The sequence below is a fragment of the Puma concolor genome, chromosome B3 (genome assembly GCF_028749965.1).
Source record: "Puma concolor isolate L17-30 chromosome B3, mPumCon1.1.hap2, whole genome shotgun sequence".
Classification (NCBI taxonomy): Eukaryota; Metazoa; Chordata; class Mammalia; order Carnivora; family Felidae; genus Puma; species Puma concolor.
The window spans coordinates 41,637,707-41,653,338 of NC_141672.1; the positions used below are offsets into that span (position 1 = coordinate 41,637,707).

The 15,632-nt window shown below is 36.9% G+C and overlaps 2 protein-coding genes across 3 annotated transcripts in view; one reads left to right on the forward strand and one right to left on the reverse strand.

Annotated features, from left to right (window-relative positions):
* Positions 1 to 5,056, reverse strand: part of PCNX4 (pecanex 4) — a 40,956-nt gene extending 35,900 nt beyond the window's left edge. For both annotated transcript variants that reach the window (XM_025919101.2, XM_086709629.1), the window contains exon 1: positions 4,851 to 5,056. The gene's annotated coding sequence lies outside the window, so the exon portion shown is untranslated. The remainder of the gene's footprint in view (positions 1 to 4,850) is intronic.
* LOC147579927 (uncharacterized) overlaps positions 4,831 to 15,632 on the forward strand; it is a 67,816-nt gene continuing 57,014 nt past the window's right edge. The window contains exons 1-3 of the mRNA XM_086708522.1: positions 4,831 to 4,964; positions 5,020 to 5,562; positions 7,674 to 7,723. Of these exons, the coding sequence (XP_086564648.1) occupies positions 4,831 to 4,964; positions 5,020 to 5,464 (579 nt within the window). The 3' untranslated portion in view covers positions 5,465 to 5,562; positions 7,674 to 7,723. The remainder of the gene's footprint in view (positions 4,965 to 5,019; positions 5,563 to 7,673; positions 7,724 to 15,632) is intronic.

Below are 15,632 nucleotides of genomic sequence, written 5' to 3' on the forward strand. Positions count from 1 at the left end.
CAAATTTTATTAAATCTTTGCTCTCATATGTTTAATTTCTAAGAGTACATCTTTAATGCCTGGATGTTCCTTTTTATAGAATCTTATTATTTCATTAATATGGTCTATCTTTCTGAGAATATTCACTATACATATGTGTGTACATGTAGATAAACGTCATCTAATTCCTTTGTAAATTGCCTCTTTTTAAGTGTTCACTTCTTGGGGCATCTGGGTGGTTCAGTCAGTTAAGCATTCGACTTTGGCTCAGGTCACGTTCTTATAGTTTGTGAGTTCGAGCCCCACATCAGGCTGTGTGTGCAGGCATGGAGCCTATTTCAGATTCTGTGTCTCCCTCTCTCTCTCTCCCCCTCCCCCACTCAGGCTCTGTCTCTTTTAAAAATGAATGTTAGAAAAAAAAAGTGTTCACTTCTCTTATTAATTTCAAAGAACTTTTTATATATGAAGGATATTAGCTCTGACATACATTATAATCTGTTTTCTCTCCCTATGTTAACTTGTACTTGAAGCACTGTCAGAAGATGCTGGTGAGGATTAAAGAATTCATTTTGATAGTTGTTAATATAAACAAATGTGTTATCCTTCCTTTTATAGAGAAATAGTTAAACGAAATTTAGTATTTTGATACATTTAAACTTCTGAATACCTACAATGTATTAGGTAATGGTAATAAGGCTACTGTCTGATCCAAAGAAGATTATAATCCAGTAGGGTAGAGATCATTTGCCTGTCAAATAATTGTTACTGGTAAAAGTAACTCTGGAATTATTTTAACTTTCATTATGAAGAGAATAAGCAATAAACAAAGTTAGTTTACAAATAACATAGAATTATTAAAAATAAACTTTTCAAGAAAAAGTAAATTGCTGCTTGTTTAAAAAATGCCTACACAAACTTTGTCAGTAATAAATAGAATGCCTCACCCATGTTCCTCAAAAGTATTTTAAAAAATTTGAAAGGAGGGGCACCTTGATGAAAAAATTTGAAAGAAGGGGTGTCTAGGTAGAGCAGTCTGTTGAATGTCCAACTCTTGATTTCAGCTGGGGTTGTAATCTCACAGTTCATGGGATCGAGCCCTGCATCAGCCTCTGTGCTGACAGCATGGAGCCTGTTTGGGATTCTCTCCTTTTCTCTCTGCCCCTACACTGCTCACACACTCTCACTCTCATACACACACTCACTCTCTCTCTCTCAAATAGAGACCTAAAAATAAAATAAAAGGAAATATACTGAAGTTCTACTTTTCTAAACATCACCACCTTTATTAATATGGGAAATAAAAAACTTCATGCATGTCTAGAAAAGAAACAACATGGCCTACATCTTGAGAACTCAAAAAGCATGCTATGATTAAGTAATTCTCATTTGCTCTGGATCAAATGACCTGTTACCATCAGAGCAGTTTTTTTTTTTTTTGAAAGTTTTATTTATTTATTTTTTATTTGTAATTCTGAAAATACATTACGAACATTAACTAAATGCATACCATGGACAAACAGCTAAATTCCTGAAGAGCCTTTTGAAAGGCATTTGGTGCTAAAACGTGAAAAACACATTTCATGTTATAGTTTATCACTTACTATAGTAAGTAGTTTCTTCTCACCACCAATAAAAGGAAAATCTACTCAAGCACCTAAAAAGAGTCTTGGGGTGCCCGGGTGACTCAGTCAGTTAAGCCTCATGACTTTTGATTTCAGCTCAGGTCATGATCTCAAGGTTTCTGGGTTTGAGCCCCGCATCAGGCTTTGCGCTGACAGCATGGAGCCTGCTTAGGATTCTGCTTCTCCCTCTCTCTCTGCCCTTCCCCAGCTCATGCACACTCTCTCTCCCTCTCAAAAATAAATAAACATTAAAAAAAAAAAAAAAAAAACGAGTCTTAAAATGAAAGAACAAGCACAAACACATCTCTCTGATCAACAAAATGGTATTTATTCAAATTCAAGATTTGGGGAGGATCTTTGAATCTAAGAGTTTTCTGTAAATTCATAGGAATTGGTCTGTAAAGAAAACAATGGATGGAAAGGGTAACTAGATAGATCAAAGGATCATCCTTCCCAAATGTATAACACTAGAATATGAATGGTTAGCATTCCATACTCTTGGAAAACTAAAATGGTAGAAAATAGCCAAGGTCACATCAGTGCATCACAAATGTGCCAGGCCAGCTGACACTTCTGCTTCTATCCCAATCCACCTCTCCCATACTGCACACATGTTACCAATCACAAATGCAAAGTGATTAACAAGTTTTTCTTTCAAAATCAAGTATCAGGTGAATGAAGTCTACCATTCACAGGGATTACCAGAAATAAATCAACTTATTTTACAGAAAAGAAAACTGAGAACCAGTGATACGAAGTGACTTAATCCACACATTATGTCAGTTGGTGGCTGACCGAGTTTTTCGATCATACCAAGCCATTGTCAAATGAAAGGCAATTTTAGAGGTTAGAGAAATAGAAGGATAATTTGGGAGAAAGAGTTTTCAAGGAAAAGTGGACCTGACAAAATGTCAAAATAGGAAACTTCTGTTAGCCAAGCCAGCCTGAGAATACTGGCATGTAGGACTCCTTGATAAGAGATAAACACAAGTGGGAAAGTGTCTAGAAGAAAAGATTCTCACCATGAAGAAAATGAACAACCCCCAGAATGGGAAAAAATTTTTGCAAATCATATATATGATAAGGGACTTACACCTAGAATATATAAAGAACCCTTACAACTCAATGGTGACAAAAACAAAGAAATCAATTTAAGGAATTTCAATAGACATATATATAGTAATATATATACTAATATATACTAATAGCCAACAAGTACACAAGTTTCCACATCACTACTCATTCATTAGAGAAATGCAAAGCAAAACCACAACGAGGTATCACTTCAAATCCACTTGACTGGTTACCAAAAAGACAGAAAACAAGTATTGGTGAGGTGGTGGGCGAAACGGAATCTGCAAGTAGTTTTGTAAAATGGTGCAGCGGCTTTGAAAAACAGTCTGGCAGTTCCTAAAAAGGCTAAACAGAGAGTTACCATATGACCTAGCAATTCCATTCCTAGGTATTTACCTAAAAGAAATGAGAGCATAAGTGTACACAAAAATTTGTACATGAACATTCATAGCAGAAATGTGAATTTTCCAAAAAGTAGAAACAACCTTAATGTCCATTAGCAGATTAAATAAAATGTGGCGCATCCATACAATGGAATATTTTTAGGCTATAAACAAGAATGAAGTACTGATACAGGCTACAACACGGATGAACCTTGAAACATAATGCTAAATGTAAGAAGACAATCACAAAAGGCCACATATTGTATGCTTCCATTTATATAAAATGTCCAGAACATCAAAATCTATAAAGACAGAAAATAGGTTAATGTTTGCCTAGGGCTGGTGGGGATAGTGACAAGTGGGGTAGGGAATAAGGGAATAATTCCTGAAGAGTACAGGGCTTTTTTTTTTTTTTTTTTTTTTAAGCAGGTTCCATGCCCTGCAGGGAGCCCAACGTGAGGCTTGAACCCATGACCCTAAGATCAACACCTGAGCTCAGAATCAAGCGTCAGATGCTCAACTGACTGAGCCATCCAGGTGTCACCCTTTTCTTTAATTTTTCATTTGTTTTTACTTTTTAAGGGCCTTCTTTAGCGGTGATGAAAATGTTCTAAAATTGACCGCAGTAATACTTGCATAATTCAATGAATATACTAAAAACCATTGAATTGTACACTCTTTAAAAATCTTTAATATTTTTAAAACTTTTTAAAAATTTAAATTCCAGTTAGTGAACATACATACAGTGTAGTATTAGTTTTTACAAAAGAAAAAGAAACAGAAAAGTTCCCCGACCAGGTATTGTCCATTAATAACTAGTAGGAAATTTAGGAGTAGCTGACAGGTGCCCTGGTTAAATTACTAAAATGGCATTGTCTGGTCATAGAGTCAGGCTCTGGATGCTATGATAAAAGTCTGGAGATTTGGCATGGGTGGCAGTGGACACCAAATGACACAAAGGATGGTCTGTGCCCTAATTATGTGAATGATTTGGGACACCAGGGTGGCTCAGTCAATTAAGCCTCTGAATCTTGGTTTCAGCTCAGGTTATGATCTCAAGGTTTTATGAGTTGGAACCCAGCATACACTGGCAGCCAAGAGCCTGCGTGGGATTCTCTCTCTGCTCCTCCCCCACCCGCACTCTCTCTCTCTTGCTCTCAAAATAAACAAACTTTAAAAAATGGTTTAACAAAACGAACAAACAAAAAGAACGTACCTAATGTCAGATAGCTGAATACAAGAGAAATGATTGGTAAAGAGCAAATAATCAATTCACAGGTCTGATAGATAACCTCTGTTGTAGATTTCGTTGAAGTAAACACTGGTCCTTGACAGAGTTTTGAAAAAAGGCAGATTAGGGGTGAAAGAGTTATTCATGTTCAGGGGGACGTAAGTTGACCAGGCCGGGGCAAAAGTGGTCTAGCTGGACATAAGGAAAGAGTACAGGACTATCTAAGGGATGCAGTTTGTAAACTGTATTGGTGAAACAAGGACATCACTCAATCAAAACCCAAAGGACCGTTTTCCATCTGACCAGTGTCTCTTAGAGACAAAACGCTGTAACTCAACAGGCTAAAGCAGTTTTCTGAAAAAACTTAAAGTCACATTGGATTGATTCCTCTAGGCACGGAGTTCATCTTCCATCTAAAAAGTGCAATAATAGCATTTGAAGGTTTTATAGCGAAGAACAAGAAATGTGCGGCAACAGAAACTGCAAGAACGTGACTCTGCATAGTCCTGGAAATTAAGGTGACCAAGAAATCCCCAGGTGGATGTCGGGGTTCGAACGTACCTCGAGTCACCCGAGGGCAGAGGCGGTGCGAAGGCATCCCGGGGACTGCATTTTTGCAGGTAAACCCGGGTTGGGCGATCCTGCCCAGAGGCTGCCGGCGACCCGAACGCGAAGGCATAGAAGCTGTAGCGGCCAGGCAACCAGCTCCCCGAGGTCACGCCTGAGCCAGCTCCGCGTTTCCATGGCTAACGTCAACTCCAGCGGGTGCCACCTCCACCGCCGCGGAACCGAGATCGCGCTCGGAGGCGGTTCGGGCCCCCAGCTCGCCCCGCCCTCGGCTCGTGCTCGCTTCCGGGCGCTTACCCGACCGCCGGCCGAGCGAGGCGGAGCTGGGGAAGAGGGGCGCTTTGTTCACTCCAGGCCTGGGCCCACGCTCCCCTCACCCGGGGCCGTGGGAGACTCCGGGACTCTGGCCTCGCCTTGCGCCCACAAGCATCCACAAAGGCACAGGGGCGGGGGTCTCCGGTCCAGCCCTGAACTTTCACCCGGGCCGCGCCCCTACGCAAAAGCGCCGTTTCCCTGGTGACGTGACGTGCCCGAGGGAGGGAGTAATGCTTTCTGGCCGATTGACGTGCGGCAGCCATTTCGCGAGCGTTGGTTTACCGGTGGTCTGACCGCCGATTCTGGAGTGTAGGGTGACTCCACCGCTCGGTGTTTTGCACTTGTATTAACCACATCCGCACTTTGGCCATCGCCACTTGGCACACGGACGGTAATAAATGTTTTTAGTGATACTTCATACGCCCTCTTCAGCTTGGAAGATTTGGAACTGGCTATACGTCCTAGCTGTTGCCCTTTTATTGCATACTTTTTCTCCCCGAGTGGATTTGTGGCTGCATTTTTAAATGCGAGGAACCAAAATGCCCATCATTGAATCATGCTACGAGGAAGGTATCTGTTAATAAAATGAGGCAAAGTCCCCTATCCTAATTGCGGGCGGGGGGGGGGGGGGGGTTGTGGAAAGCCCTGGCCCACTGTTACTTAGTGGCAATGTAAGATACGGGAATCTTTGGAAGGTAGCCACAAACTCCTAGTTTTGCCGGTTTAAAGTTACCTGCCCCGCGCCCACCGCCTCCATTTTCCAAGAAGTTTGATTTCTTACTCATCTTCTGGACACCTTCTGGATTGCTTGTTGGAAGTCTACAAGGTGGCCCCTTAGAGCCTTACATTGGAAATTGGTCTCAAATGATTTAGAGGCTCTTTAAGGAGACTCCGAAGCCAATTTGTCAGTATTAAGGTACTTCTGTTTCCTGTGTGATTGACACTAGCAATTCTGCATACTCGGGACTTCTAAGTGCTCAAGGACTGTCTGGTTTGGATCTCTTTACCTCGAAACTATAAATGCGGCCCTTTTTTGGTTTGTTTTCTGGTTTCACTGGAAATGGTGGCTTAGTTCTCAAGCATCTAGGTTTTCAAGCTGTAAGGAAATTTTTGTGTGTTAATATGAAAAGAAAACCAAGGATTACTCTATTCAGAGGGAAAGTGTAGTTTATTGTAGTTTATTGTGGGAAGAAAACCCTGTGCAGTTTCAATAACGTACGTATACTTGACACAGTTAGCAGGTAGAACCTCTCATAGTTCAGTGTGAGGGGGAGAGGTACTCTTGGTCCATCCCTAATGTTTCCCTCACTTTCAGGGAAGACATACTAGCCTTAGTCATCATGGGTCAGGATACCACCTGACATCTGCAGTTGTTAAAAGTCAGCGTAGTGTGATGAGCGGTACAGGCTCTGGAATTAGGAAGTCCCAAATTGTTGGAATCTTGACATCGCAGCTCCCTACTTGCGTGATCTAGGGGTTACCTAATCTTCCTGGTGCTCAGTTTTCAAATCGTGTAAAATAAGAGAGAGAAAATTTATCGCACAGGGAGTTGTGTAGATTGGATTAAATAACCAAATCGCTCAGTTAGGCACAGTTTTAAGTGCTTAGTGAGAACGAGCTGTTGTCTTTATGAGGAGAGGCTGCATTTTTGCCACCTTCAATTACATAGAATTCGATCAGAATATTTTTGTTGTTGTGATACCTGCTGTAGATATTTGGTTGTTAATTTTTTCTTTTTTCCAATGTGTTGGTTACTTTGCCCTTAGAATAAAATTGGTAAAGCTTATGGTACAAGGCCTTTGGTTACTAGTGTAGAAAAAGTAGTCGTTCAACATTTACTGAAGTAGTGGATGTTGTTTGCCAGGAATCACACCTATTGCTGCAGATTCAAAGTCAAATAACACATGGATTCTATCCTCAAGGAATTTACTAAAATATAATGAGAGACTAACAAGGACATCAGTAATACTGAGTGTGTGATAAACAAATAGGCACTGGGGCCATAAAATAAGTACAAGTTAGCTGGATAAAGATCTGGGAAAGGAGGTATTTCAGGCAGGAGAGCACCATTCATTCAATTAACAAATATTTAGAGCATAAGTCAGGTACCTATGGACCCTATTTAATGTTAACCGTATGAGATAGCTTATTATTCTCATTTCAAATATAAGGAACTGAGCTGCAGAAAAGTAAAATAAATGAGATTTAGAATTGAGCGTTTATCTGTATGTCTTCAAGATCTTTTGTTTTGTTTTGTTTAAACAAAAAATCTGTGTTTTTGTTTTGTTTTTTTCTGTTAACCCTGCTGATTGATATACAAGGAAACATTACCAAAAATCTGGACCTGCTTCTTCAGCCAGAGAAAATGTTTACCCAGTCGTTATCACGGCATACCTGTTTTTGTGTAATGGTAATGCTCATTTTCAAGTTACTCCTCTTGCCATAAAGTAAAACAGACAAACCTAAAATCATAAAAGCCTCACTCTGCCCCATTGCTCACAGGTCATGGACCAGAGGACTGTGAAAATAATGCAGAGCTGCAGCAACACAGGGTAAGAGGATTTAAAGTGGAGAAGTGGCTGCAGAGAATTTGAAAGTTGAGCTTCCAGGGCAAGGCAATAGAACAGCTAAGATTTGGTAAAGGATTGGATCAGGGTGGGGATGGTTGGGGGAGTTAAGGAGACCAAAGAAAAAAGATGAGCCTAACCTTCAAGCTGTGTGACCACAAAGTTTGAGGAACCCTAAAGTAAGCATAAGAGGAATAGGTTTGAGGGTGAAAGAAAGATAATCCACCTTGAGGCGTTACGTGTTTTAAGGACTTGGGGGATATTTCCAGCTGCAAATATAGGATTGGACCTTGGGAAACAGGTCAAGACATAGAAATTTAGGAGTATTCTACATAAAAAAGTTATTTGAGGGGTGCCTGGGTGACTCAGTTGGTTGAGCATCTGATTCTTGATCTCAACTGGGGTCTTGATCTCAGGGTCCTGAGTTTAAGCCCTGTGTGAGGCTCTGCAGTGGGTGTGAAGCATATTAAAAAAAAAAAAAAGTTATTTGGAATCATGAGATTTGAAAGAGAATGCCAAGGTTTGGGTATTACTGAACGTGAACAAAACCATCAGGACAGAAAAAAAAGGGACTATAAAATGAGATCTATTTCTTACATGGCTCATTTCATCTAATTTCTTTATGTCACAAAACATATGCATCTCAATGTGTATGAAGACCATGTGAATGGGCATGTGGTGGGTAGCAATTTTAGTATATTTACAGGCATATGGGTTGGGTGACGTTGAGTTATGAGGCTATTACAGATAAGGAGTAGGGTATTATGGTAAGTGAAATAAGTCAGAAAGAAAAATACCACATTCTTCCACTTATATGTGAAATCTAAAAAAAAAACAAAAAGTGGAAACAGACTGATAAATACAGAGAACAAATTGATGGTTGCCAGAGTGGATGGGGATAGTGGCATGGATAAAATGGGTGAACGAGAGAGATTCAGGCTTCCATTTATGGAATGAATACGTGGCAGGGATGAAAAGCACAGCATAGGGAATATAGTTAATGGTATTGTAATAGGGTAGTATGGTGACAGATGGTAGCTGCACTTGCAGTTGGCATCGTCCAAGCCTCTGTGTTGTACACCTGAAACTAATGTAACATTGTATATCAACTATACTTCAATAAAATTAATTAAAGACAAGGAGTGACTAATTGTTAACTTTAAAGTTTAATATTGAAACTTCCTTTAATATAGAAAAAAAATTTCATACTAGGTAAACATTCATAATTAGGACCATAAAATAAATAATGTATACTGTAATCATAGCTTTGCCATTAATTGGTTTTAAACTTTGTTGGAAATTACAATATATTCTAAATGATAATTCTGAAAAATGTATATTAATTTCTGATGCGTGTACAGTGGGAAAGATAGAATTTCTCAGATTATGGTTTTAAGAATTTTTAAGGGGGGCCTGGGTGGTTCAGTCGGTTAAATGTCTGACTTTTGATTTTGGCTCAGGTCATGATCTCATAGTCCTGAGATTAAGCCCTGCTTTGGGCTCCATGCTCAGCATGGAGCCTGCTTAAGATTCTCTCCCCACCCCCTCTTGCCCCTCCCCTGCTAGCTTGCTCACTCTTGCTCTCTCAAAAAAAAAAAAAAAGAATTTTTAATTTTTCATATAGTTCTTAAATTTCATTATTATTTCTTTTTTTTTTTAATTTTTTTCAACGTTTATTTATTTTTGGGACAGAGAGAGACAGAGCATAAACGGGGGAGGGGCAGAGAGAGAGGGAGACACAGAATCGGAAACAGGCTCCAGGCTCTGAGCCATCAGCCCAGAGCCTGACGTGGGGCTCGAACTCACGGACCGCGAGATCGTGACCTGGCTGAAGTCGGACACTTAACCGACTGCGCCACCCAGGCGCCCCTATTATTTCATATCACTAATTTCACAGATTAAAATTTTAATTTCAGGAGTGTTTAAATTAATATTACTTGAGAAGGTTGTCACCAATGGAAACTTCTTTTAGGTATTTGTTTGAATACCCTCCCCCGTTCATGCTCTGTGCCTCTCTGTCCCAAAAAATAAATAAACGTTGGAAAAAAATATTAAAAAAAAAAAAAAAAAAAAGGGGCGCCTGGGTGGCGCAGTCGGTTAAGCCTCCGACTTCAGCCAGGTCACGATCTCGCGGTCCGTGAGTTCGAGCCCCGCGTCAGGCTCTGGGCTGATGGCTCAGAGCCTGGAGCCTGTTTCCGATTCTGTGTCTCCCTCTCTCTCTGCCCCTCCCCCGTTCATGCTCTGTGTCTCTCTGTCCCAAAAAATAAATAAACGTTGGAAAAAAATATTTAAAAAAAAAGAAAAGAGCACAGTAGAATTTTTGGTAGACTGAAAATTACTAAATTGGAATATTTAAAAGGCTAGAGTTTCAGTTTTTAATTACGTTAAATTTCATAAGAGTTTGTGAATATAGCTATCACTGAAAGATCAAACTCTATGTAAATATCCATATGCGCATTCATTTGACTCTTTACTAAAAATTAAGGTACACATAGATCTCAATTACTTACAATGATTTCCCCTTATATTTTGGTACACATAAATAAGAGCTGACTGTGCAGATTTCATAGTGTTTATTCCCAGTGTCCTACACTAATATTGGAACATAAATTAACCTCTTCTATTGACACTGTTATCAAGGATATGTCTTAATACTCATTTCGAAAGCTAAAGCTGAAGTTTTTAGATGTCCTTTTCCTGGCATTTGCCTGCTAACTCATTTATTTGTAAATGTACCAACTGTTTAGGATCATGTGAACATTATCTTCACTTTCCTGTAGAATGAACATATAAGGAAGTGCAATGAACAAGTTGCCTTATAAAATTTTGGTTGAAATTGTAATTGAATGTGTGTGGAGTGGGGTGGAAAGGGAGTTAGTATAATTCATCTGAAGGTAGAGGAAAGTTTATATGCCTTCTCACAATCTTTCCAGACTCATGATGATATTATTGCTATTGAATGGAAAAGTCCACACTGGTTAGAGTTACTTCCTACAGCTTAAATTGTGATGCCCTCTTTAGGTTAATATATTTAAAAATATGAAAACTAGAGGTTACTCACAGATAAATATTTATAGGAAATGAAACCACAGTTTGGAAAAAAACACAACAACACCATACATACATAAAAAACACATGAACAAAAAAAAATAAAAACCTTCTACATAAACTGTAAGTATCAACGACAAAATGTATACATAAAATATAAATAACAACAACAACAATAACCAGTTTTGGTGGGATAGTAGATTGGAGATACACTTTGAAATTTTGCTTGGCTCTGCAGTTGCCTTTAACAGAAATTTCATGGGGCGCCTGGGTGGCGCAGTCGGTTAAGTGTCCGACTTCAGCTCAGGTCACGATCTCGCAGTCCGCGAGTTCGAGCCCCGTGTCGGGCTCTGGGCAGATGGCTCAGAGCCTGGAGCCTGCTTCCGATTCTGTGTCTCCCTCTCTCTCTGCCCCTCCCCCGTTCATGCTCTGTCTCTCTCTGTCCCAAAAATAAATAAAAACGTTGAAAAAAAAAATTTTAACAGAAATTTCATGTCTAGAAATATACTTAACAGTTATCCCACCTTTACAGATTTCTCACCTAAGTGTGCAGCAATATTTGTACAAAGATGTACTTAGAACGTTGTAATAGCAAAATACAAAACAGTCTTCAATAGGGAACAGGTTAAATAAATTAGGTTAAAAAGGAGGTATATCTACATGTATTGCTATGCAGACATGTCTAACTTAAGTAAAACATTTAAAAATTATAGTTTGTATAATTCAAAAATTATAGTATGATCTTACGTTAAACCTAGATGTATGCATGAGCATGCTTTGTATAAGTGTATTTTTGAAGGCTACCTGAGGAACTATGATAGAAGTTAAGGTTAATTTGGGGTTTGATGGGAAGGGGAACTTTTTATATTACTCTTTTGTGCTGTTAATATATTTTCAACAATACATATTGTTTTTTTATAATACTTAAATATAAAATTATGTACAAAATTAAATTGACAGTAAAAAAATATCTCTATACCACCCCCCCCAGAAAAAAACCCACCAAGCTACCATATAACAAGAAAAGTGGCATAGTGGGTTTTTGTTTTTATACTAGTTCCTTTATCTAGAAACTAATTGGAATATGTAGTTACTAGTTTCTATGCGTAAGTGGTTACAGTATTGATGCTTTCACAGGGAGAGAAATGTTACATTATTTTTAAATGTTATATTTCAGTTGAAAATTACAATAAGTTATTTGGCATATCGGTAAATTTTGAGCTCTGGTAATCAGAGACTGCTTAGAATCTGGACCACTTCAGTGATATATCTGTAGGAATCCTTTACGTGAGTTTATTTCATAGTAAATTAGAGCCTTTGCTGAATTTATATATACATTATCAAGATTATTAGAATTTCTTTGTAATGTTGCATATAAAATTTTAATTTTTAGTATATGTGTAAAGTATACATGTATTTTTACAGATATGTGTATATGTAAAATACTTGCATCTATACAAAGTGTATGTTATATATAATATGTAAAATAAAATATATGGGAATCTTATTTTATTGAACTGTCAATAACTAAATGTTAATGGAAGAAATTTTCATATCTGGCTCATCTTTAACAATATAATTTTAAAGTATAGTAGTTTTTAATAAAACTTATGCCAGTAATTAATTTTTTTTTTACCAGAGCTGCTTTTTATGCTTTTAGTCTCAATGAAAACCAATGTACAGAAACAAATGCTAGAATAATTATCAGTCTTCAAAGTTAAAATTCTGTTACATATGAACTTCAAGCCAAATATTGGATTCACATTTTTACATAGAAATTTTCCTCCTAAAATACTTTGTAATTAGTGGAAAATGTAACCAGAAAGAGCAGCATGCAAGAAAGAGATGCATTAACTTGTGGAAGCAACCGTGTATTAAGAAACAAACAGGAAAAAAAAAAATTTAAAAAAAAATAAAAAAAAAAGAAACAAACAGGAGAGATGGGTTGGGGATGGGTTAAATAGGTGATGGGGATTAAGGAGGGCACTTGTGATGAGTACTGAATGTGTTAAGTGTTGAATCACTAAATTGTACACCTGAAGTGAATGTTACACTGTATGTTAACTGGTATTAATAAAAACTTAAAGAAACTATGGATCATTTTTATTTGTGGTTTTTATATAAAACTAGCCTATGGATTTTTTTTCCCTGTAAGTCGTTTCCCTTGTAACTTTTTCTCTTGGCAAAAATAATGAATAAAATTTTAGAGACAAGCTTTTTTTTTAAGGGCACATATCACCTAACACATGTAATAAAACCAAAAAAACTCTCATGTTCTATGTTGAAAAAATCAAATGAAAATATTTTTATTCTGAATTGCTCAATTAGCTTAGAGGCATACACTTTTAATTGCACAATTCAGTCAGTATCCCTGTGCAACTTGTTCTTCTATCATTTGCACGCCTAAATATACTCTGGTCTAGAACACTGGACCGTGAAATCCTAAAAGTTACACTTACTCTATGAAAAGACCTCTTTTTAAATCTGTGTCTCTTTTCCCCAACATTTTCTTTAAAAATATACATCCTAAACATATGTACCTGAATGTGATGTGGAATCCTTTTTATCCTTTTTCTTCTGGAGCACATAGTGAATATTTGCCTCATGAGAAAGTGAACAAGGAGAGCCCTAAGCTAATTTCCTTTCCTTTTGATTATAGCACAAATATCCCATCCATTACTATCTCCTCTCAAAATGATTCATTCTGTTCAGAAACAAAAGCAATGCTACCTGAGAACATTCTGAAATATTTTGTCCTCTTTTCATAATCCCTATTTACTAGACTCTGCAAATATTTTCTTCACCTCCTTATCAAATTTTAACTCAATAAGTGATATCTTCCTTCTTGGATGAATGGACATGGGAACTTGAGATTACAGTAGTGGAAATTTAAAAAAACAGTGCTTTTTAGTGTGAAGGAAATTCATGCAAATTTTTAATGTGTATAAGTTTTCTAAGTAACCACACATTAAGTATGAGAATGGACTTTATTATTAAGCAGGACTTAACAAAACATGATTATCATTGGAAAACTAAATTCTGCTGACTTTAGTATTGACCACTTTTCCTGGGACAGTGCTTTACGTCAGTGTTAACATTAGGTAATTTGTCACTTTAATCAGAATTCATTAACAATTTACTTTTTGAGGGCTCTGTCTCTAAGGTCAATTAAATAAAAATGGTAAAGCCAGTGTTGTTAAGATTTCTGCTACCTAATAGTCACGTTATTTTATGTTCAGCCTCTTTGATTAAAAGTAATGGTGAAAGATGTTAAAGCCCTGGAAGGTGATTTTGAAGATGGAGAAGTGCTGGAGCTACCCAGGCAGCAATCAGAAACAATTAGGAAAAATGTACCAAATGCTTCATTCTTTCTCTAGGCTGCATGACAAATTACATTTAATATTTCAGGCTTGTTGCATTTTAAAATAAGGCCTCCAACACGAAGCAATTTTCAAGACAACTCCAATCAAAAGATATTGCTTAAAATTTTCCTATTGCCATAGAAATGAAAAGAGTGATTGTCTATGTTGATTAACTTGAAGATTGCTTTGGGAAGAATTTGACAGTTTTGTAACATTCCCATTATAATTTACAACCCGTGAAGAATTGAATACTACACTGAATATCAGGATACTTTGTCTTCCTTTTTATCTGATAATTTTATTCTAGTACTTTAATATGAAGAGGATGTCCTTTTAATGTGTATTTTAATGCATATATAATTTACATTTACCATGTTCTTTAAAATCCTCAATTAGATTAAACAAAATAAATGTATAGCATAATACATATATTTATATACAAAAAATATTTATTGATTCCTACTGTGCAAAATTTTATACAAAGATGGAAAGGAAACATTTAATGTCGAAGAACCCATGGTTTAATGGATAGAAATTCACAAGAAAAATGAACAAAGTAAGATAAAACTTAGAGTCAATTACATTTTGGTTTGGAGTTGAGGATGGCTGATACTATTTTGTTTGCTGATCCATAAATGCTAAGTAAAGGTTTAATCTACCCAATACTACAAAAGATGGCAAGTTAGGAAAGTGATCCCACAATACTATTTTATGTTTAGAATGAAAGATTATAATTGAGTGAAATTACATTACACTTGGCAATGGATAGGAAAATGTTTAAATACCAAGAAAGACCTTTATGCTGGCATGATTCATTTTTTATGAACCTTCCGATTTGCAAGCCAAATTTTTCATTGCTTTAAAATAGTTTAACCCCATCTAAAATGCACTGTCTGTCATAAATTAGCAACCAAATAAGATTGGGTAATGGTGAAGATTCAGTTAAATGCCATTCTTATTTATTCATTCACGAATTCAATTGGTAAACACGTATTGTGTGTTTACTAGGTGATAGCTTGTTAGAGAATTAGAGATGCATGGAAAGATAACTACCTCCTGTCAAGGGTCATTCTGGTGAGATAGCTAGGGTAATAGAAACCGTTATGACCCCTTTGGAAATAAATGTAGTAATATTTGTCAACAACTCTATAAAAACATGTAAACTTTTTAACTGATTAATACCTTCCTACAGAAAGTATTCCTCAGAAGAAAAAGGACTTATGAACATATGTTGTTTATTGCATACTTTTAATGACATAAAATTGGAAGCAACTTGAATGTTCAAATGTCTAATGATTAAGAAAAAAATAGTATTTCCCTTTGGTTGAATATAATACAGACATTAAAATGATATTTTTGGGCTTTGTAATATGGAAAATGCTCAAGATGTAGAATGCAGAAAAAATCAAAAATTATATAAAGTATTACAGTTCTGTGAGATATACAAATGAGAAGACTTAGATTTTAGAAAATGATAGCTGTAT